This window comes from Salmo salar, chromosome 18 (genome assembly GCF_965601325.2).
Source record: "Salmo salar chromosome 18, fSalSal1, whole genome shotgun sequence".
NCBI classification, from domain to species: Eukaryota; Metazoa; Chordata; class Actinopteri; order Salmoniformes; family Salmonidae; genus Salmo; species Salmo salar.
Window position 1 is genome coordinate 16,158,555 of NC_138308.1, and position 18,265 is coordinate 16,176,819.

The following is an 18,265-nucleotide window of genomic DNA, read 5'->3' on the forward strand; positions in this document are numbered from 1 at the left end:
GTAGCAACGGCTCATCCGCGAAGTGGTAGGCCACACAAACTCACAGGACGGGACTGCCGAGTGCTAAAGCTCATAGCGCGTAAAAAATTGTCTGTCCTCGGTTGCAACACTCACTACTGCGTTCCAAACTGCCTCTGGAAGCAATGTCAGCACAAGAACTGTTCGTCGGGAGCTTCATGAAATGGGCTTCTATGGTTGAGCAGCCGCACAAGCCTAAGATCACCATGGATTGCTGTAAAGCTCGGCGCCTGGTAAAGAAAGTGCACCACCACTGGGGACCAACGAACTCCAACCACCTCTTACGCATAATATGGTCCTTCGGCAGGACACGCAAACCATAGTTGTTGGCTGTGCATTCTGCTGGAAGCATGCATTGCATAGTCAATCCGTATAGGCCTTTTCATCTCAAACGTCCGTGATCCTTTGAACGCGTTAGGGGCGATGAAACAACAGGGCCCCATTCAATGAAGGGAAACGAAGGGGGTGGAGGGGTGATTTGCACAAGGAGTACTGATATAAGTAGGACACATGACATCCCTGCAACTTTGAGAAAAAACACTTTATATCGGAGTTGTCTTGAGATGGCTATGGATATTCATGGCATGAGGCTAGTAGCATAGCATCTCTCTCCTTTTATTACAGTCGGTTGACGTCAACAACCCTCAACGAAAATTAAAAAAAGGATTACAATAATGATATGTATCCACCAATCCAAAGAAAGGATAGCCGGGAGCAAGACAGCCCACCATGCCGCTTTGTGAACAACGACTCCCATTGTTAGGGCTGAGAGACATGTACTGCATGTATCTTGTCGGTATATACATACTCTATGTGGCAGGTAGCCTAGTGGTTAGAGAATTGGACTAGTAACTGAAAGGTTGCAAGATCGAATCCCTGAGCTGACAAGGTAAAACTCTGTTGTTCTGCTCCTGAAAAAGGCAGTTAACCCACTGTTCCTAGGCTGTCATTGAAAATAAGAATTTGTTCTTAACTGACTTGCCTAGTTAAATAAATAATAAATAAATATGCTAACATACAGCTGCATGTTAAATTTTGCCTGTTGGTTGCAGTGGGCCCATTGGGTTATTAACAAGATAGACAGTTGTGCATGGGGCAAAGGGCCCATTGGGATATTAACAAGACAGACGGTAAGTGCATGAGACATTTATAAGTTATATTCTTCAAGAATAAATGGGTAAATATCAAGAATTTAAATGACCATTGAACAGCTTCCCAAAATCCCAGACTGTAGCTTTAAAGGACCAATCTGGAATTGAATCAATAATAAAGCATATTTCCCACCACTGTTTTGGTTAAAAGCTGAGGGATGGGGCTAGAGAAATGTAATCACTCTCAAATTCATAGACAGCAATATGAGAGCAAGGACTGACCATCTATGGTATAAAAATGATAGTTTAAACCATGTTTTGAGTCTATATCATGTTTGTTTCCATTTACTTTGTTTACAAACATTGGAGTAAAACAGGCTTATATTTTGGCTTCTGATGGGGTACAACAGTTAAACGAAGCTCATGCATTTATAATAATAATAATGTGATGGTGCTTATATTTGTCTTATTTCACACATGTACACGTGTGTATTAATATGCATGTGTGAATATGTGAATATGCTGGCAGAGTGGGTTCACTGTCAGTGTCTGCCATTATCAATGATGACCCAGGAACAGTTAGGGTTAAGTGCCTTGCTCAAGCTAGCAACCTTTTAGTTACTGGCCCAACGCTCTAATCGCTAAGCTACCTGCCGACCTGAACCATCCATGATGTAACTATGTTTTGAAGCTACAGTATGCAGTGTCTGTTTACAATTATATTCATATAGAAGTTTTAAAAAGTGATGTACCAATCCTAATCCTAATTGGTCATCCGTTTTTACCGAAACAAGTGGCAGGGGAACTGCTTTGTTGTTTTTCGAATCCCGGATGGCTCATTTAAAGGTTTTGAAGGCCATTTAATAACTGTTAATGGATGAAGATCCTAACAGGTTAACGTGAATGTAGGTGAAGGTTGTTCTAAAACTGTCCTTTTTAGAATGCAGGTTTCATGAGGCCTCTGTTAGAATGGAATGACATAAATGAAAAAGGAACAATTACTAACAGCAAACATACTGATGAGTTGCTGCTGATCAAAGTGTAATTTTGTCCAAATCAAGCACATACAATATATATAAAGGTGATCAGTTGATGTGTGGAAATGTGAAGAATATTCAGCAACTTGATTTGACCGACTTTTTCAGAACATGGAAGTGGTTTTGCGTCTGGCTTCAATTTAACAAAATTACGCTTTGATCAGCAGCTTCTCGTCAGAATGTTTGCTGTTGATAATAGTTATTTTTTCACCTTTATAAACCCTACATCTCAAAAGGACTGCTTTAGAGAAACCTTCCCCACATCCGCATTGACCTGCATGAAGTTTGACATGCTTGAGCCTGAAAAAAGAGGAACAGTGGGTCCTCCCATTTTGCCTCACGTATATAGTGTTTATACCTTCCACTCTGCAGGGAGAAGGATACCCAATAGCTGACAGGATCTTCAATTCTCTGCAAACCTACTGTAGGAGGAACATTAACTAACCATGTTGAAGGTACCTCTTTATTTTAAATATGTAGCTAGAATATTTATGCAACAGATCTTCTGAGAACTTGTGAGGACAGTGTAGGCCCAGGGTTACCCAATTAGTGGCCCGAGGGTAATTTTATTTGGCCACCCAAGTTGGGGCGGCAGGTAGCCTAGTGCTTAAAGCGTTGGGCCAGTAACCGAAAGGTTGCTAGATCGAATCCCTGAGCTGACAAGGTAAAAATCTGTTGTTCTGCCCCTGAACAAGGCAGTTAAACCCACTGTTCCTAGGCTTCATTGTAAATAATAATTTGTTCTTAACTGATTTGCCTAGTTAAATAAAAAATAATTCGAAAGTTTTATAAAAAAAAAATATATATATATATATATATATATATATATATATATATATCAAAAGTTTGGACACACCTACTCATTCAAGGGTTTTACTTTATTTTTTACTATTTTCTATGTTGTAGAATAATAGTGAAGACATCAAAACTATGAAATAACACATATGGAATTATGCAGTAAACAAAAACCTGTTCAAAAAAATCAAAATATATTTTTTGTTTGAGATTCTTCAAAGTAGCCACCCTTTGCCTTGATGACAGCTTTGCACACTCTTGGCATTCTCTCAACCAGCTTCATGAGGTAGTCACCTGGAATGCATTTCAATTAACAGGTGTACCTTGTTAAAAGTTAATTTGTGGAATTTCTTTCCTTCTTCATGTTCTGTGCATCTGTACATTCTTTACTTTACGCATAGAGAACAGGCCACTCAGGAGAATGGTGGTCATTAAATAAAGTTAGATCAAAGCTGAATCAATGTCTGCAAGATCCCATAATGATCACATTATTGTACAAAACAGAACCCAACATTTATGCATAGTAGTATACTGTAACACTGCCACATTTTTCTCTCATGTGGTCAACACTCAATAGCGTGCGCCACTAGGCAAAATACACAGGTAGGCTATTCTATCGTTTGTTAACACCATCTGCTCACAATCTGCTCACCATTCGAAACAACACTGTAGGTTACTTCGAAACAACACTGTAGGGTACTTCAAAACAACACTGTAGGCTACTTCAAAACAACACTGTAGTCTACTTTGAAACAACACTGTGGGGTACTTCGAAACAACATTGTAGACTACTTCGAAACATCACTGTAGGCTACTTCAAAACAACACTGTAGGCTACTTCAAAACAACACTGTAGTCTACTTTGAAACAACACTGTGGGGTACTTCGAAACAACACTGTAGGCTACTTCGAAACAACACTGTAGACTACTTCGTAACAATACTGTAGACTACTTCGTAACAACACTGTAGGCTACTTCGAAACAACACTGTAGGCTACTTCGAAACAACACTGTAGGCTACTTCGAAACAGCACTGTAGGCTACTTCGAAACAGCACTGTAGGCTACTTCGAAACAACACTGTAGGCTACTTTGAAACAACACTGTAGGCTACTTTGAAACAACACTGTAGGCTACTTCGAAACATCACTGTAGACAACTTTGAAACAACACTGTAGGCTACTTTGAAACAACACTGTAGGCTACTTCGAAAAATCACTGTAGCCTACTTCGAAACAACACTGTAGGGGACTTTGAAACAACACTGTAGGCTACTTCGAAAAATCACTGTAGCCTACTTCGAAACAACACTGTAGGCTACTTTGAAACAACACTGTAGGCTACTTCGAAAAATCACTGTAGCCTACTTCGAAACAACACTGTAGGGGACTTTGAAACAACACTGTAGGGTGCTTCTCTATGCATAGAGAATATACACACGTGCAGAACGTGATCCCCACACGCCCAGAAGCTTTGGGAAGCTCCGGATCTTTTAGTCAGCGGATCCCCAAAAAGTTGGATCCGCATCCATGGTCTAAAATAAAAGTGTATGCTATGGTCATTTCTTATCAAGATTGGGGGTAAATAATCCCTGGGCTGTACACATTTGAAATGTGTAACTAAATCTTGTCAATCGAGGGGATTGAGTTATTTGTGCCAGAAGGGCATGGGCCGGAATCAGTGGGCAGAAATATGCGCGCTGAAGGCAGCGGCTCTAACCACTAGATTACCCCACGCAACAATTCAACAAAATGTTGACAGTTGATTCGTAACCTTAGGTTCGCTAGAAACATTAAGATATCCTCCGATGGCCCAAATCAGCTCATGAACTGAGTCAGGGAAACACAAACAGTAGCCTGTTATCAGTTTTCCCACTTTCAATTATGTGACAATGGATAGACCCGCTGGCCCGAATGACAACTGCCTCCGCATGGAGAGAAGAGACATGTGGGTTTCACAAAGCTCATTTGAATTTCCTGATGCGCAAGGGAAAAAAATTGCGACTTAAGAGATCCGATATCTGTACACCATTCAGCACATTTGTCCATAATATGTATGTAGTATGTGTTTGTATTTCTGTAACCATGTTTTTGCCTCCCCTATTAGAGAGAGGTTAAGACCTACCAGAGCCTGACAGTTACCGTACTCCGAGCAATAAACAACTGCTCTCATGATTATTGTGAGTCATATTGTTTTCAATATACCGTATGTATATACTTTTCATAGATTTCTAAATTCATTATCAGAGCAGACAATTATTTCAGTTGAAGATTATTTAATTTTTTTACAAAAAAAGTGAACTATCCTTTTAAGCATTTCATCTCTGATCTGTTTTTACACACAAAATAGTTTCTAAAGGTTGTGTTTTATTTTTGCAGGGTCTGAGTCCGACTGTTATGTTACTGTAGGTCTCCCCACAGCGTCTGCCAGGACCCACTGTACTAAGACTGTGCCCAACAGCAAGACCCCAGAGTGGAATGAGAGTTTCCAATTCAGGGTCCACAGTCACGTCAAGGTAAACCCCTTCATACAGTATGCCAATCACTAGGTAGATATACCTCATAGGGATATGGTGTCCCTAAAACATATGTATTTGCATATAGGTAGGTAGGGTGTAATGACAGTGTAGCTACACATTTTGGGTGTTCGGGCATGCTGGTAAGTCTCGTCCCTGGGAATCCCCGCCGCTACACACTTTAAGCAAACTACACAAACGCAGCGACGTACTGTCACGCCCTGACCGTAGAGATCCTTATTATTCTCTATGTTTGGTTAGGTCAGGGTGTAACTCGGGTGGGAAACTGTATGTTTTCTGTTTCTATGTTTTTGGGCCGAGTGTGGTTCCCAATCAGAGGCAGCTGTTTATCGTTGTCTCTGATTGGGAATCATACTTAGGCAGCCTGTTTTCTTCCTGTGTTTGTGGGACGTTGTTTTCTGTTTAGTATCTGTGCCTGACGGAACTGTGCGTTTTCACTTTTGTTATTTTGTTTGAGTGTGTTTATGAATAAAGAAATCATGAACACTTACCACGCTGCACCTTGGTCCACTTCAACTACCACTTACAACAAGCGTTACACGTACTTTGTGCAGCTCAAATAACACATTTTATTGTAACACCAATTGAATTTTAACACATAAAAAAATGCATTGTACCCGACTTTGCTTTCACAAACCCCTGAAAAGCTAGTTTGGATGCATTTTTTCCCCTTAAATATATTGAAAATAATAGGTTAACGTGTTATTTCACATGCCATGGAACAGATTAGAATTGCAAAAGGAATGTGTTATCTTGTGTGAAAATTCCGGTAAGTTCCAGAATGAGAGTTTATAGACTTACTAGTTTTGCATGTGTAAACAAACATATACTGTAAATCAAAAGACAGTACATCCAATCGTGATAAAATCGAGTAAGCGATGCCCTTGTCTTTCCAGAATATTGTGGAGTTGAAGGTGTACGATGAGGACAGTTTCACTGGCGATGACCTGTGCTCCATCATAGTGTTTGACATCAATAACCTCACCCCTGGGAAGAAGGAGACCAAGACCTTCATCTGTGAACCGGTAGGACTATTCTAGCGCTAAGGAACATAACTAGAATATGTAATTAATGAATCACATCCTTAGTGTCCTATGCCTCCTCTCTATTTCAGACCAAAGATGAATTGTGGGTTGAGTTTGAGTTGCTGGAGAGGTGAGTGTCAACTTTGACATCCATGCCATTGTGGAAGCGCTATCAAAGCAGAAGATGTTGAAATGTTTTGTTGTAACAACCCTTACAAAAAAGCACATGTGAAATAGCTGTTTTCACATGTTGAGCTTAAATTTCACCTGTGGAATTGCAAGTTCACATGTGAAAAACAATCTCATTTGCAGTTTCATATGTGAAAAACTTTCAAATGTGATTGTTTCTCCACATGTGAAAGTAAAAATAAAATGTACAGTTTCACATCTAAGAAAGCATTTATTCATTTAGCAGACACTCTTATCCACAGCAATTAGGGTGAAGTGTCTTGCTGAAGAGCACATCAACAGATTTTTCACTTAGTTGGCTCAGGGATTCGAACCAGCAACTTGTAGGATATTGGCCCAAAGCTCTTAACCTCTAGGTTACCTGCCACTCTTAACCACTAGTTTACCTGCCGATCTTAACCGCTGGGCTACCGCCGCTCTTAACCGCTAGGCCAGTGGTGTGCCTCCAAACAATTCTAAAAGTATTTTCAGGTGTTCTACCTAGGGCTGTTGTAGTGACCATATTGCCACCGCACCGGGTGGTCAGGAGTCATGAAGGCAGTCAAATTCCATATGACCGTTTAGTCACTGTAATTAGGTTACTCCAAGCTCTGATGCTGCTGGTCATTAGTAGCCTACCAAGCTTGCTAACTGCCTGGTACTCAGCACTCTATTGTCCCTCTAATCACTCTGACATCAACAGCTACTCCCTAAGTTTGTTTTACTCACTGTTTTAGCACACTCTGCCAACCCGCATGTCTTAGCCGTGTCTGAATCCTGACTTAGGAAAACCACCTAAAACCCTGAAATCTCCATCCCTAACTATAACATTTTCCGGCAAGACAGAACTGCCAAAGGGGGCGGTGTTGCAATCTACTGCAAAGATAGCCTGCAGAGTTCTGTATTACTATCCAAGTCTGTACCCAAACAATTCGAGCTTCTACCTCTAAAAATTCACCTTTCCAGAAACAAGTCTCTCACTGTTGCCGCTTGCTATAGACCACCCTCTGCCCCCAGCTGTGCCCTCGACACCATATGTGAATTGATTGCCCCCCATCTATCGTCTGAGCTAGTGCTACTAGGTGACCTAAACAGGGACATGCTTAACACCCCGGCATCCTACAATCTAAGCTTGATGCCCTCAATCTCACACAAATGATCAATGAACCTACCAGGTACAACCCCAAATCCGTAAACACGGGCACCCTCATAGATATTATCCTAACTAACTCGCCCTCCAAACACACCTCTGCTGTTTTCAATCAAGATCTCAGCGATCACTGCCTCATTGCCTTATTCAGTAATGGGTCTGCGACCAAACGACCACCCCTCATCACTGTCAAACGCTCCCTAAAAAACTTCTGCAAGCAGGCCTTTCTAATCGACCTGGCTGGAGTATCCTGGAATGACATTGACCTCATCCCGTCAGTAGATGATGCCTGGTTATTCTTTAAAAGTGCCTTCCTCACCATCTTAAATAAGCATGCCCCATTCATAAAATGTAGAACTAGGAATAGATATAGTCCTTGGTTCACTCCAGACCTGTCTGCCCTTGACCAGCACAAAAACATCCTGTGGCGTTCTGCATTAGCATCGAATAGCCCCCGTGATATGCAACTTTTCAGGGAAGTTAGGAACAAATATACACAGGCAGTTAGGAAAGCTAAGTCTAGCTTTTTCAAACAGAAATTTGCATCTTGTTTTACAAACTCAAAAAAGTTCTGGGACACTGTAAAGTCCATGGAGAATAAGAGCACCTCCTCCCAGCTGCCTACTGCTCTGAGGCTAGGAAACATTGTTACCACCGATAAATCCACTATAATTGAGAATTTCAATAAGCATTTCTCTACGGCTGGCCATGCTTTCCACCTGGCTACCCCTACCCCGGTCAACTGCCCGGCACCCTCCACAGCAACCCGCCAAAGCCCCCACCATTTCTCCTTCACCAAAATCCAGATAGCTGATGTTCTGAAAGAGCTGCAAAATCTGGACCCCTACAAATCAGCCGGGCTAGACAATCTGGACCCTCTCTTTCTAAAATGATCTGCTGAAATTGTTGCAACCCCTATTACTAGCCTGTTCAACCTCTCTTTCGTATCGTCTGAGATTCCCAAAGATTGGAAAGCTGCCACGGTCATCCCCCTCTTCAAAGGGGGTGACACTCTAGACCCAAACTGCTACAGACCTATAGCTATCCTACCCTGTCTTTCTAAGGTCTTCGAAAGCCAAGTTAACAAACAGATTACCGACCATTTCAAATCCCACTGTACCTTCTCCGCTATGCAATCCGGTTTCAGAGCTGGTTATGGGTTTACCTCAGCCACGCTCAAGGTCCTAAAAAACATAACCTCCATCGATAAGAGACATTACTGTGCAGCCGTATTCATCGACCTGGTCAAGGCTTTCGACTCTGTCAATCACCACATTCTTATTGGCAGACTCGAGAGCCTTGGTTTCTCAAATGATTGCCTCACCTGGTTTACCAACTACTTTTTATCATAAATCTGCAGTAAAGTTTCAACCGGAGAAATCCTTTGTCTTCAGAAATGCAATGGAACTGAGCTACCTCTCACGTGAGCGCGCATGGCTGAGGCTCATGCCCTGCTGGCAGTCCTCTCACTCAATGAGCTCTTATTCTCCCCCACTTCACAGTAGATGCCTCAAACAAGGTTCTAAAGACTGTTGACATCTAGTGGAAGCCTTAGGAAGTGCAAAATTACCCCACAGACACTGTAGTTTGGATAGGCAATCACTTGAAAAACTACAAACCACTTCCTGGTTGGATTTGTTCTCAGGTTTTTGCCTGCCATATGAGTTCTGTTATACTCACAGACATCATTCAAACAGTTTTAGAAACTTCAGAGTGTTTTCTATCCAAATGCATATATTAGCTTCTGGGCATGAGTAGCATGCAGTTTACTCTGGGCACGTCAGTCATCCAAGCTACTCAATACTGCCACCATCCATAAGAAGTTAAATGCAAGTGAAACTAAATGCATGCTATTCAATCGATCACTGCCCGCACCTGCACGCCCGTCCAGCATGGACGGCTCTGACTTAGTATAGATGGACAACTACAAATACCTAGGTGTCTGGTTAGACTGTAAACTCTCCTTCCAGACTCACATTAAGCATCTCCAATCCAAAATTAAATCTAGAATCGGCTTCCTATATCGCCAGAAAGCATCCTTCACACATGCTGCCAAACATACCCTCGTAAAACTGACCATCCTACCGATCCTCGACTTCGGCGATGTCATCTATAAAATAGCCTCCAACACTCTACACAACAAATTGGTTGGAGTCTATCACAGTGCCATCCGTTTTGTCACCAAAGCCCCATACACTACCCACCGCTGCGACCTGTACGCTCTCGTTGGTTGGCCCTCGCTTCATACTCGTCGCCAAACCCACTGGCTACAGGTTATCTACAAGTCTCTGCTAGGTCAAGCCCCGCCTTATCTCAGCTCACTGGTCACCATAGCAGCACCCACTCGTAGCATGCGCTCCAGCAGGTATATCTCACTGGTCACCCCCAAAGCCACTGGTCGCCTTTCCTTCGAATTCTCTGTTGCCAATGACTGGAACGAACTGCATATATATCTCCCTCACTAGCTTCAAGCATCAGCTGTCAGAGCAGCTCACAGATCACTGCACCTGTACATAGCCCATCTATCTACCTCATCCCCATACTGTATTTATTTATTTATCTTGCTCCTTTGCACCCCAGTATCTTTACTTGCACATTCATCTTCTGCACATCTACCATTCCAGTGTTTAATTGCTATATTGTAATTACTTCGCCACCATGGCCTATTTATTGCCTTAACTCCCTTATCTTACCTCATTTGCACTCACTGTATATAGACTTTTTGTTTTCGTTTTTTCTACTGTATTATTGACTATGTTTTGTTTATTTCATGTGTAACTCTGTGTTGTTGTATGTGTCGAATTGCTATGCTTTATCTTGGCCAGGTCGCAGGTGCAAATTAGAACTTGTTCTCAACTAGCTTACCTGGTTAAATAAAAAAAATAAAAAATAAAATCAATGCAAATGTAATCGAAAATCTAACCAAACACTTCATGAGAGCCCATGAGCTCATGTTGCGCAACATTTCAATAGGCTATGCAATTGTGCGATAAAACTGAGTGATGGCCTTTATTAAAAAGAGGAGGATCCCATCAGCTTTCTATAGCCTAGGCCTACTAAACTCAGCAAAAAAAGAAACGTCCTCTCACTGTCAACTGCGTTTATTTTCATCAAACTTAACGTGTAAATATTTGTATGAACTTAACCTCTTGAGGATACCCTAGGATAGGGGGCGCCACAGCGCATTTTGAAAAAAAATCGTTCCCATTTTCAACGGCCTACTAATCAAACTCAGAAGATAGGGCATGCATATACTTATTATATATGGATAGAAAACACTCTAAAGTTTCTAAAACTGTTTGAATGGTGTCTGTGAGTATAACAGAACTCATTTGGCAGGCAAAACCCTGAGACATTTTCTGACAGGAAGTGGATACCTGATGTGTTGTATTGAGTTCTAACCTATCCCATTGAAAAACACAGGGGTTTAGGAATATTTTGGCACTTCCTATTGCTTCCACTAGATGTCGCCAGTCCTTTCACAGTGGTTTGAGCCTTATAGAGTCAAAACTCAGTGAATGACAGGAGTTTGAAATTGGTCACAGGGGATGGGCCATCACCATTATGACGCCGGCGGCCATGTCTGCCCCCACCTTTGGAAACGGTTTTAAAGGCAATGAAATCATCCCCCTCGAATCTTATTGGCTCTCTTGGTGTTAGTGGCCCTGAACATTTATTTTATACAACGTTTGACATGTTTGAACGAACCTACATGCGCGAGGATTGCTTTCAGTATGAAGTGCAGAGCTGCGTTTGGAGAGAGCCATAGGACGCGCTACCAACATCAGGCTAATGGAACGTGAAGTATGGACTTTTTGACCGAAAATACATCTGTTGTGGACCTGGGATGCTTTCTGATGAAGACAACTAAAGGTAGGCGATTATTGACAATATTATTGAAGATGAGATGGTTCATACTGTTGCATCCAAGATGGCGCCGAGCACTGTATATTAGCTGATTTTCTGAGTATCGCATCTCCTTTTATCGCAAAGTGTGATTACCCAGTAAAGTTAATTTAAAATCTGGTATGACGGGTGTTCTCAAGAGATATTCATCTATAAATGTTAGATTGACAATATACATTTAAAAAATCGTTATAGTATAGCAATTTATTGAAACGTAGCATTGTTTACCGGGACGCTTTTGAGGGGAAATTAGGTAGTCAACGTCAGACAGAGATGTAAAATGCTGTTTTTATATATAAATATGACCTTTATTGAACAAAAGAATGCATGCATTGTATAACATGATGTCCTAGGGGTGCCATCTGATGAAGTTTGTAAAAGGTTAGTGCTACATTTAGCTGTTTATTGATAATATGTGATGGAAGTGGTTGGTCGGAAAATGGCTATGAAGCTGCTTTTTACGATGGACTCATCTAATATAATCTAATGATTTGCTTTTCCTGTAAAACCTTTTTGAAATCGGACGACGTGGGTCGATTCAGGAGAGGTGTATCTATAAAAAAAAAAAAAAAATATTTTTTAATTTTGTAAAAAATTATGCTAATTTTTTAATGCTAATTGGCGATATGATTTTTCGCTGGATTTTGATCCCGCTAACGGGATCAGATGCTCAAGAGGATAACAAGATAACAAGACTGAACAAGTTCCACAGACATGTGACTAACAGAAATTGAATAATGTGTCCCTGAACAAATGGGGGGTCAAAATCTAAAATAACTGTTAAGGGGTGTACTGGAGGCGAAGTCAGGTGCAGGAGGGCAGAGTGTAGTAACAGGCACACTTTTGATTCCGTTCCAAAAACCACATAACATCAAACAATTACACACAAAGACATGATGGGGAACAGAGGACTAAATACATGTAGATTGATTGGGGAATGAAAACCAGGTGTGTATGGAACAAGACAAAACAAATGAGAAATGGAGTGGCGATGGCTAGAAAGCCGGTGACGACAATCACCGAACGCCGCCCGAACAAGGAGAGGAGCCGACTTCGGCGGAAGTCGTGACAGTAACAGTCAGTATCTGGTGTGGCCAACAGCTGCATTAAGTACTGCAGTGCATCTCCTCCTCATGGACTGCACCATGTTTGCGAGTTCTTGCTGTGAGATGTTACCCCACTCTTCCACCAAGGCACCTGCAAGTTCCCGGACATTTCTGGGGGGAATGGCCCTAGCCCTCACCCTCCGATCCAACAGGTCCCAGACGTGCTCAATGGGATTGAGATCCGGGCTCTTCGCTGGCCATGGCAGAACACTGACATTCATGTCTTGCAGGAAATCACACACAGAACGAGCAGTATGGCTGGTGGCATTGTCATGCTGGAGGGTTATGTTAGGATGAGCCTGCAGGAAGGGTACCACATGAGGGAGGAGGATGTCTTCCCTGTAACGCACAGCATTGAGATTGCCTGCAATGACAACAAGCTCAGTCCGATGATGCTGTGACACACCGCCCCAGACTATGACGGACCCTCCACCTCCAAATCGATCCCGCTCCAGAGTACAGGCCTCGGTTCATTCCTTCGACGATAAACGCGAATCCCACCATCACCCCTGGTGAGACAAAACCGCGACTCGTCAGTGAAGAGCACTTTTTGCCAGTCCTGTCTGGTCCAGTGACGGTGGGTTTGTGCCCATAGGCGACGTTGTTGCTGGTGATGTCTGGTGAGGACCTGCCTTACAACAGGCCTACAAACCCTCAGTACAGCCTCTCTCAGCTTATTGCAGACAGTCGGAGCACTAATGGAGGGATTGTGCGCTCCTGGTGTAACTCGGGCAGTTGTTGTTGCCATACTGTACCTGTCCCACAGGTGTGATGTTCGGATGTGCTTGATCCTGTGCAGATATTGGTACACGTGGTCTGCCACTGTGAGGAGGATCAGCTGTCCGTCCTGTCTCCCTGTAGCGCTGTTTTAGGCGTCTCACAGTACGGACATTGCAATTTATTGCCCTGGCCACATCTGCAGTCCTCATGCCTCATTTCAGCATGCCTAAGGCACGTTCACACAGATGAGCAGGGACCCTCATCTTTCTTTTGTTGTTTTTCAGAGTCAATAGAAAGGCCTCTTTAGTGTCCTAAGTTTTCATAACTGTGACCTTAATTGCCTACCGTCTGTAAGCTGTTAGTGTCTTAACGACCGTTCCACTGGTGCATGTTGATTAATAGTTTATGGTTCATTGAACAAGCACGGGTTTAAACCCTTTACAATGAAGATCTGTGAAGTTATTTGGATTTTTACTAATTATCTTTGAAAGACAGGGTCCTGAAAAAGAGACGTTTCTTTTTTTGCTAAGTTTATATTTATTTCTCAACTTTCCTAATTTAAAGCACTTTGCTTATATTTACAACAGGAGTATAGCCTACCTGGCTGGCATGAAAATGAACCACGGGAACAGCGTCCTCCATTCACTATTTAAGTTCATCGATTACATGTATTTGTTCCTGCTGCCCCTGTTTCGATACAGGTGCATGCTAATGGTCCATTCTAAATAAATAAATATTCACACATATATTATTTAGTATATGTAAAAACAACATTAAATCAAGAATAGTCTGATGGGTGACAATATTAGCCTATCACTGGTGAATTTTATAGTATCACTTGTGAATGATGCCCAGAATAAGAAACAATGCCTTTTTTTTGCGACTTTTTCTAATCATAGTCGCACACCTCATGTAGCCTAGCCCATAGGCCTATATGTTTTGATAAGTTTGTATCACAACTAAAGTGGCCAAATAAATTAAGCGCATTATCTGTTTTACAAGGGGTGTAGAGCCTAACTGGGAAACATAAACAGCGCCTGAGTTTCAAGTTTGGGGAAAATAATTTACACCATAAAAATGCACCTTTATAATTAAAGCATTACATGCATAATTGCATTTATGTTCACTTTTGATAATGGTGTTTTCTGCTAATGGAATATTCGGCTGATTGCCTACTACCATGTGCGCATTCCTACGCTTACAATGTGGAGAAATATCCAAATAGCTTCTAGTGGTTATATTCATTTGGGATCTATCGCATCCCACAACTGTCCCAGACTGTGTTTGGAATATTTATTTATTGCACAGAATAGAATAGGCTGACTTTTGTACTATGGGAGATAGTAGATTGACATAGGCTAGTGCTGTTGCTGTTCGTTAGGCCTACTCATCTTCTTGGCTGATGAAACGTGAATGTGGACAGTTCTTCCAATATCTTCATTATGTACCTCAGAATTGGATGAGGACGCCCACAGTTGCGTTCCCGATGTGTCTGTCTTCACGTGTAACCTGTCAGAAAGACCCGATCACATGATGGAGAGCCATGTGAGTGAGAGGTGATTCTGAGCGGGCACCTCTCAGGGAGAAGGGCACAACCGCCACTGGCCGCAAAAGGCATGGATTATTTTAGGGTGCACTATGGCCACACAAAGGGGATGCCACCGTGAAATTCTAGGCATTATCAAGTGCTTGTCAAATTGTGAATGAGTGACTGTTGAAACGTGTACAGCCTGCGCCAAAAAAAACTGAGCTCATGCCTTTCAAGTGACTTTTTTCAAATCATCATTAGAGTTGCATCATGCAGCCTTACAATGTAATAAATATCAAAACATATAGCCCAACGTTTGTAGAGCAAACATCTATTTCTTTGTTAACGACTCCACATAGCCGCATGTGCACACTCCCTCAAATCGTTTGGAGAAAATATCCTTTCTATTTTATTTAGCTTTGTTCAATTGCATTCTTCATACTATAAAATAATGCCACGGAATTCTAAGCAAATCTTGTCTGCTATATGAACTAGTGCAGCCCACAGCCATTTGGTGTAGCCAGATCAGGACCTAACATAGTATGCTTTTCTGCCTTCCCTGTAGCTCAGTTGCTAGAGCCTGGTGTTTGCAACGCCAGGATTGTGGGTTCGATTCCCACGGGGGACTAGCACGGGGGAAAAAAAAGAAAAAAAAATGTATGAAATGAAATGTATGCATTCACTACTGTGAGTCGCTCTGGATAAGAGTGTCTACTAAAATGTAAAATGATGAAATAGGCTACATTTTCTTCATATCGTGCTTCTTTAGACCTGTCTAAAGTAAATAATGGATTTATTGTGACGTGTAGGCTATATTACATTCATTTATTAGAATTGTTCAAATGTAGATATTCATCAGTGGCAGTGGAAGCCAGGAGATGCTAAATGTGTTTATGTTAATCAATGGTCAATTACCATGAGACCAACAGTTATTTGTGTGACAATCACCGGCTGACAATATTTTGTGACTGCCACAGCCCTAGTTCCAGCGCAAACTGTCATAAACAAATCTCACAAATATCTCCTAGAGACTATCTAATATACGCAACATTGACATTATCCCACGCCTGGTTAGCCACTATTGGCTTAAAAAGTCAATTCATTTCCAGTAATATTGTCCCTCTGTCCGTGTGGTGCCACGTTTGTTTATCACTCCCATGTGTAACCAGTGGATGTGATAATCTTCTTCTGGGTTGACAGAAATACTTTCTCCAAAACCTATAAATTAAATGTAAATTGTAAAGTAGGCTTTCCTGTCAGAAGTATATCATGTGTAAGTACAGTATATCATTTGTATCTACTATTTGTTATTTGCAAACTTTGCCATGAGCAGCTGCAGTACAGAACCATCTCTAGACCGGCATATTGCACATTCCTCACTTGCTAGACGCTCAATTAAAGGGCCAGATGCGCAATTAAAGGGGAAATACAGTAAAAAATCTTCCAGACCAATTTTTTTTAAAATGTGATTTAGGCATTGACATGTTGCATTGACAACATCCAATGTCATTGTTTCTCTATGAACAATTGTAATTTTAAGAGTGAAAAGTAAAACTGAGAACATCATTTGGGAAAATATGAAATAGAATTTGCGTGAAAATTATTTTACCAGGTATATTGACAGAAAATACTACAACACTACTACTGCACTACTTTCTCTTGTACATTATGGACCTGAAGAAGAGTTTCAGGTGAGAGGAGAAAGATGTGCCTATTTGAAAGCTAGAAAGAAATGACTAGCTCGTCACGTTTCATTTTTTTAAAAGGAGCTCTCTTTTTAAGACCCCTGAGCAAGGCTACCTGTCTCCAATGTTTGTAAACAAAGTAAATGTAAACAAGCGCTGTGTAGCCTAAAAGCATTGTTAAAACGAATTATGATGTCATGGATGGTCAGTCCTTGCATCCATAGCGTAGTCGAGGGGTCCCCAATTACAGTTGAAGTCAGAAGTTTACATACACCTTAGCCAAATACATTTAAACTCAGTTATTCACAATTCCTGACATTTAATCCTAGTAAAAATTCCCTGTCTTTGGTCAGTTAGGATCACCACTTTATTTTAAGAATGTGAAATGTCAGAATAATAGTAGAGAGAATGATTTATTTCAGCTTTGATTTCTTTCATCACATTCCCAGTGGGTCATAAGTTTACATATACTCAATTATTATTTGGTAGCAATGCCTTTAAATTGTTTAACTTGGGTCAAACGTTTCGGGTAGCCTTCCACAAGCTTCCCACAATAAGTTGGGTGAATTTTGGCCCATTCCTCCTGACAGAGCTGGTGTAACTGAGTCAGGTTCGTAGGCCTCCTTGCTCGCGCACACTTTTTCAGTTCTGACCACAAATTTTCTATAGGATTGAGGTCAGGGCTTTGTGATGGCCACTCCAATACCTTGACTTTGTTGTCCTTAAGCCATTTTGCCACAACTTTGGAAGTATGCTTGGGGTCATTGTCCATTTGGAAGACCCATTGCGACCAAGCTTTAACTTCCTGACTGATGTCTTGAGATGTTGCTTCAATATATCCACATAATTTTCCTGCCTCATGATGCCATCTATTTTGTGAAGTGCACCAGTCCCTCCTGAAGCAAAGCACCCCCACAACATGATGCTGCCATCCCGTGCTTCACAGTTGGGATGGTGTTCTTATGGCGGTTTTGGAACAGTGGCTTCTTCCTTGCTGAGAGGCCTTTCAGGTTATGTCGATATAGGACTCTTTTACTGTGGATATACAGTGAGGGAAAAAAGTATTTGATTCCCTGCTGATTTTGTACGTTTGCCCACTGACAAAGAAATGATCAGTCTATAATTGCAATGGTAGGTTTATTTGAACAGTGAGAGACAGAATAACAACAAAAAAATCCAGAAAAACTCATGTCAAAAATGTTATAAATTGATTTGCATTTAATGAGGGAAATAAGTATTTGACACCCTCTCTGGCTCCCAGGTGTCTTTTATACAGGTAACGAGCTGAGATTAGGAGCACACTCTTAAAGGGAGTGCTCCTAATCTCAGCTTGTTACCTGTATAAAAGACACCTGTCTACAAAAGCAATCAATCAGATTCCAAACTCTCCACCATGGCCAAGACCAAAGAGCTCTCCAAGGATGTCAGGGACAAGATTGTAGACCTACACAAGGCTGGAATGGGCTACAAGACCATCGCCAAGCAGCTCGGTGAGAAGGT

General features: G+C 41.6%; 1 protein-coding gene across 1 annotated transcript in view; it reads left to right on the forward strand.

The window, feature by feature from the left end:
* Positions 1-2,517: 2,517 nt before the first annotated feature.
* The window catches only part of pla2g4f.1 (phospholipase A2, group IVF, tandem duplicate 1), a 34,988-nt gene continuing 19,240 nt past the window's right edge, over positions 2,518-18,265 (forward strand). The window contains exons 1-5 of the mRNA XM_014154479.3: positions 2,518-2,601; positions 5,048-5,120; positions 5,320-5,456; positions 6,374-6,502; positions 6,592-6,632. Coding sequence (XP_014009954.1) covers positions 2,593-2,601; positions 5,048-5,120; positions 5,320-5,456; positions 6,374-6,502; positions 6,592-6,632 — 389 coding nt within the window. The 5' untranslated portion in view covers positions 2,518-2,592. The remainder of the gene's footprint in view (positions 2,602-5,047; positions 5,121-5,319; positions 5,457-6,373; positions 6,503-6,591; positions 6,633-18,265) is intronic.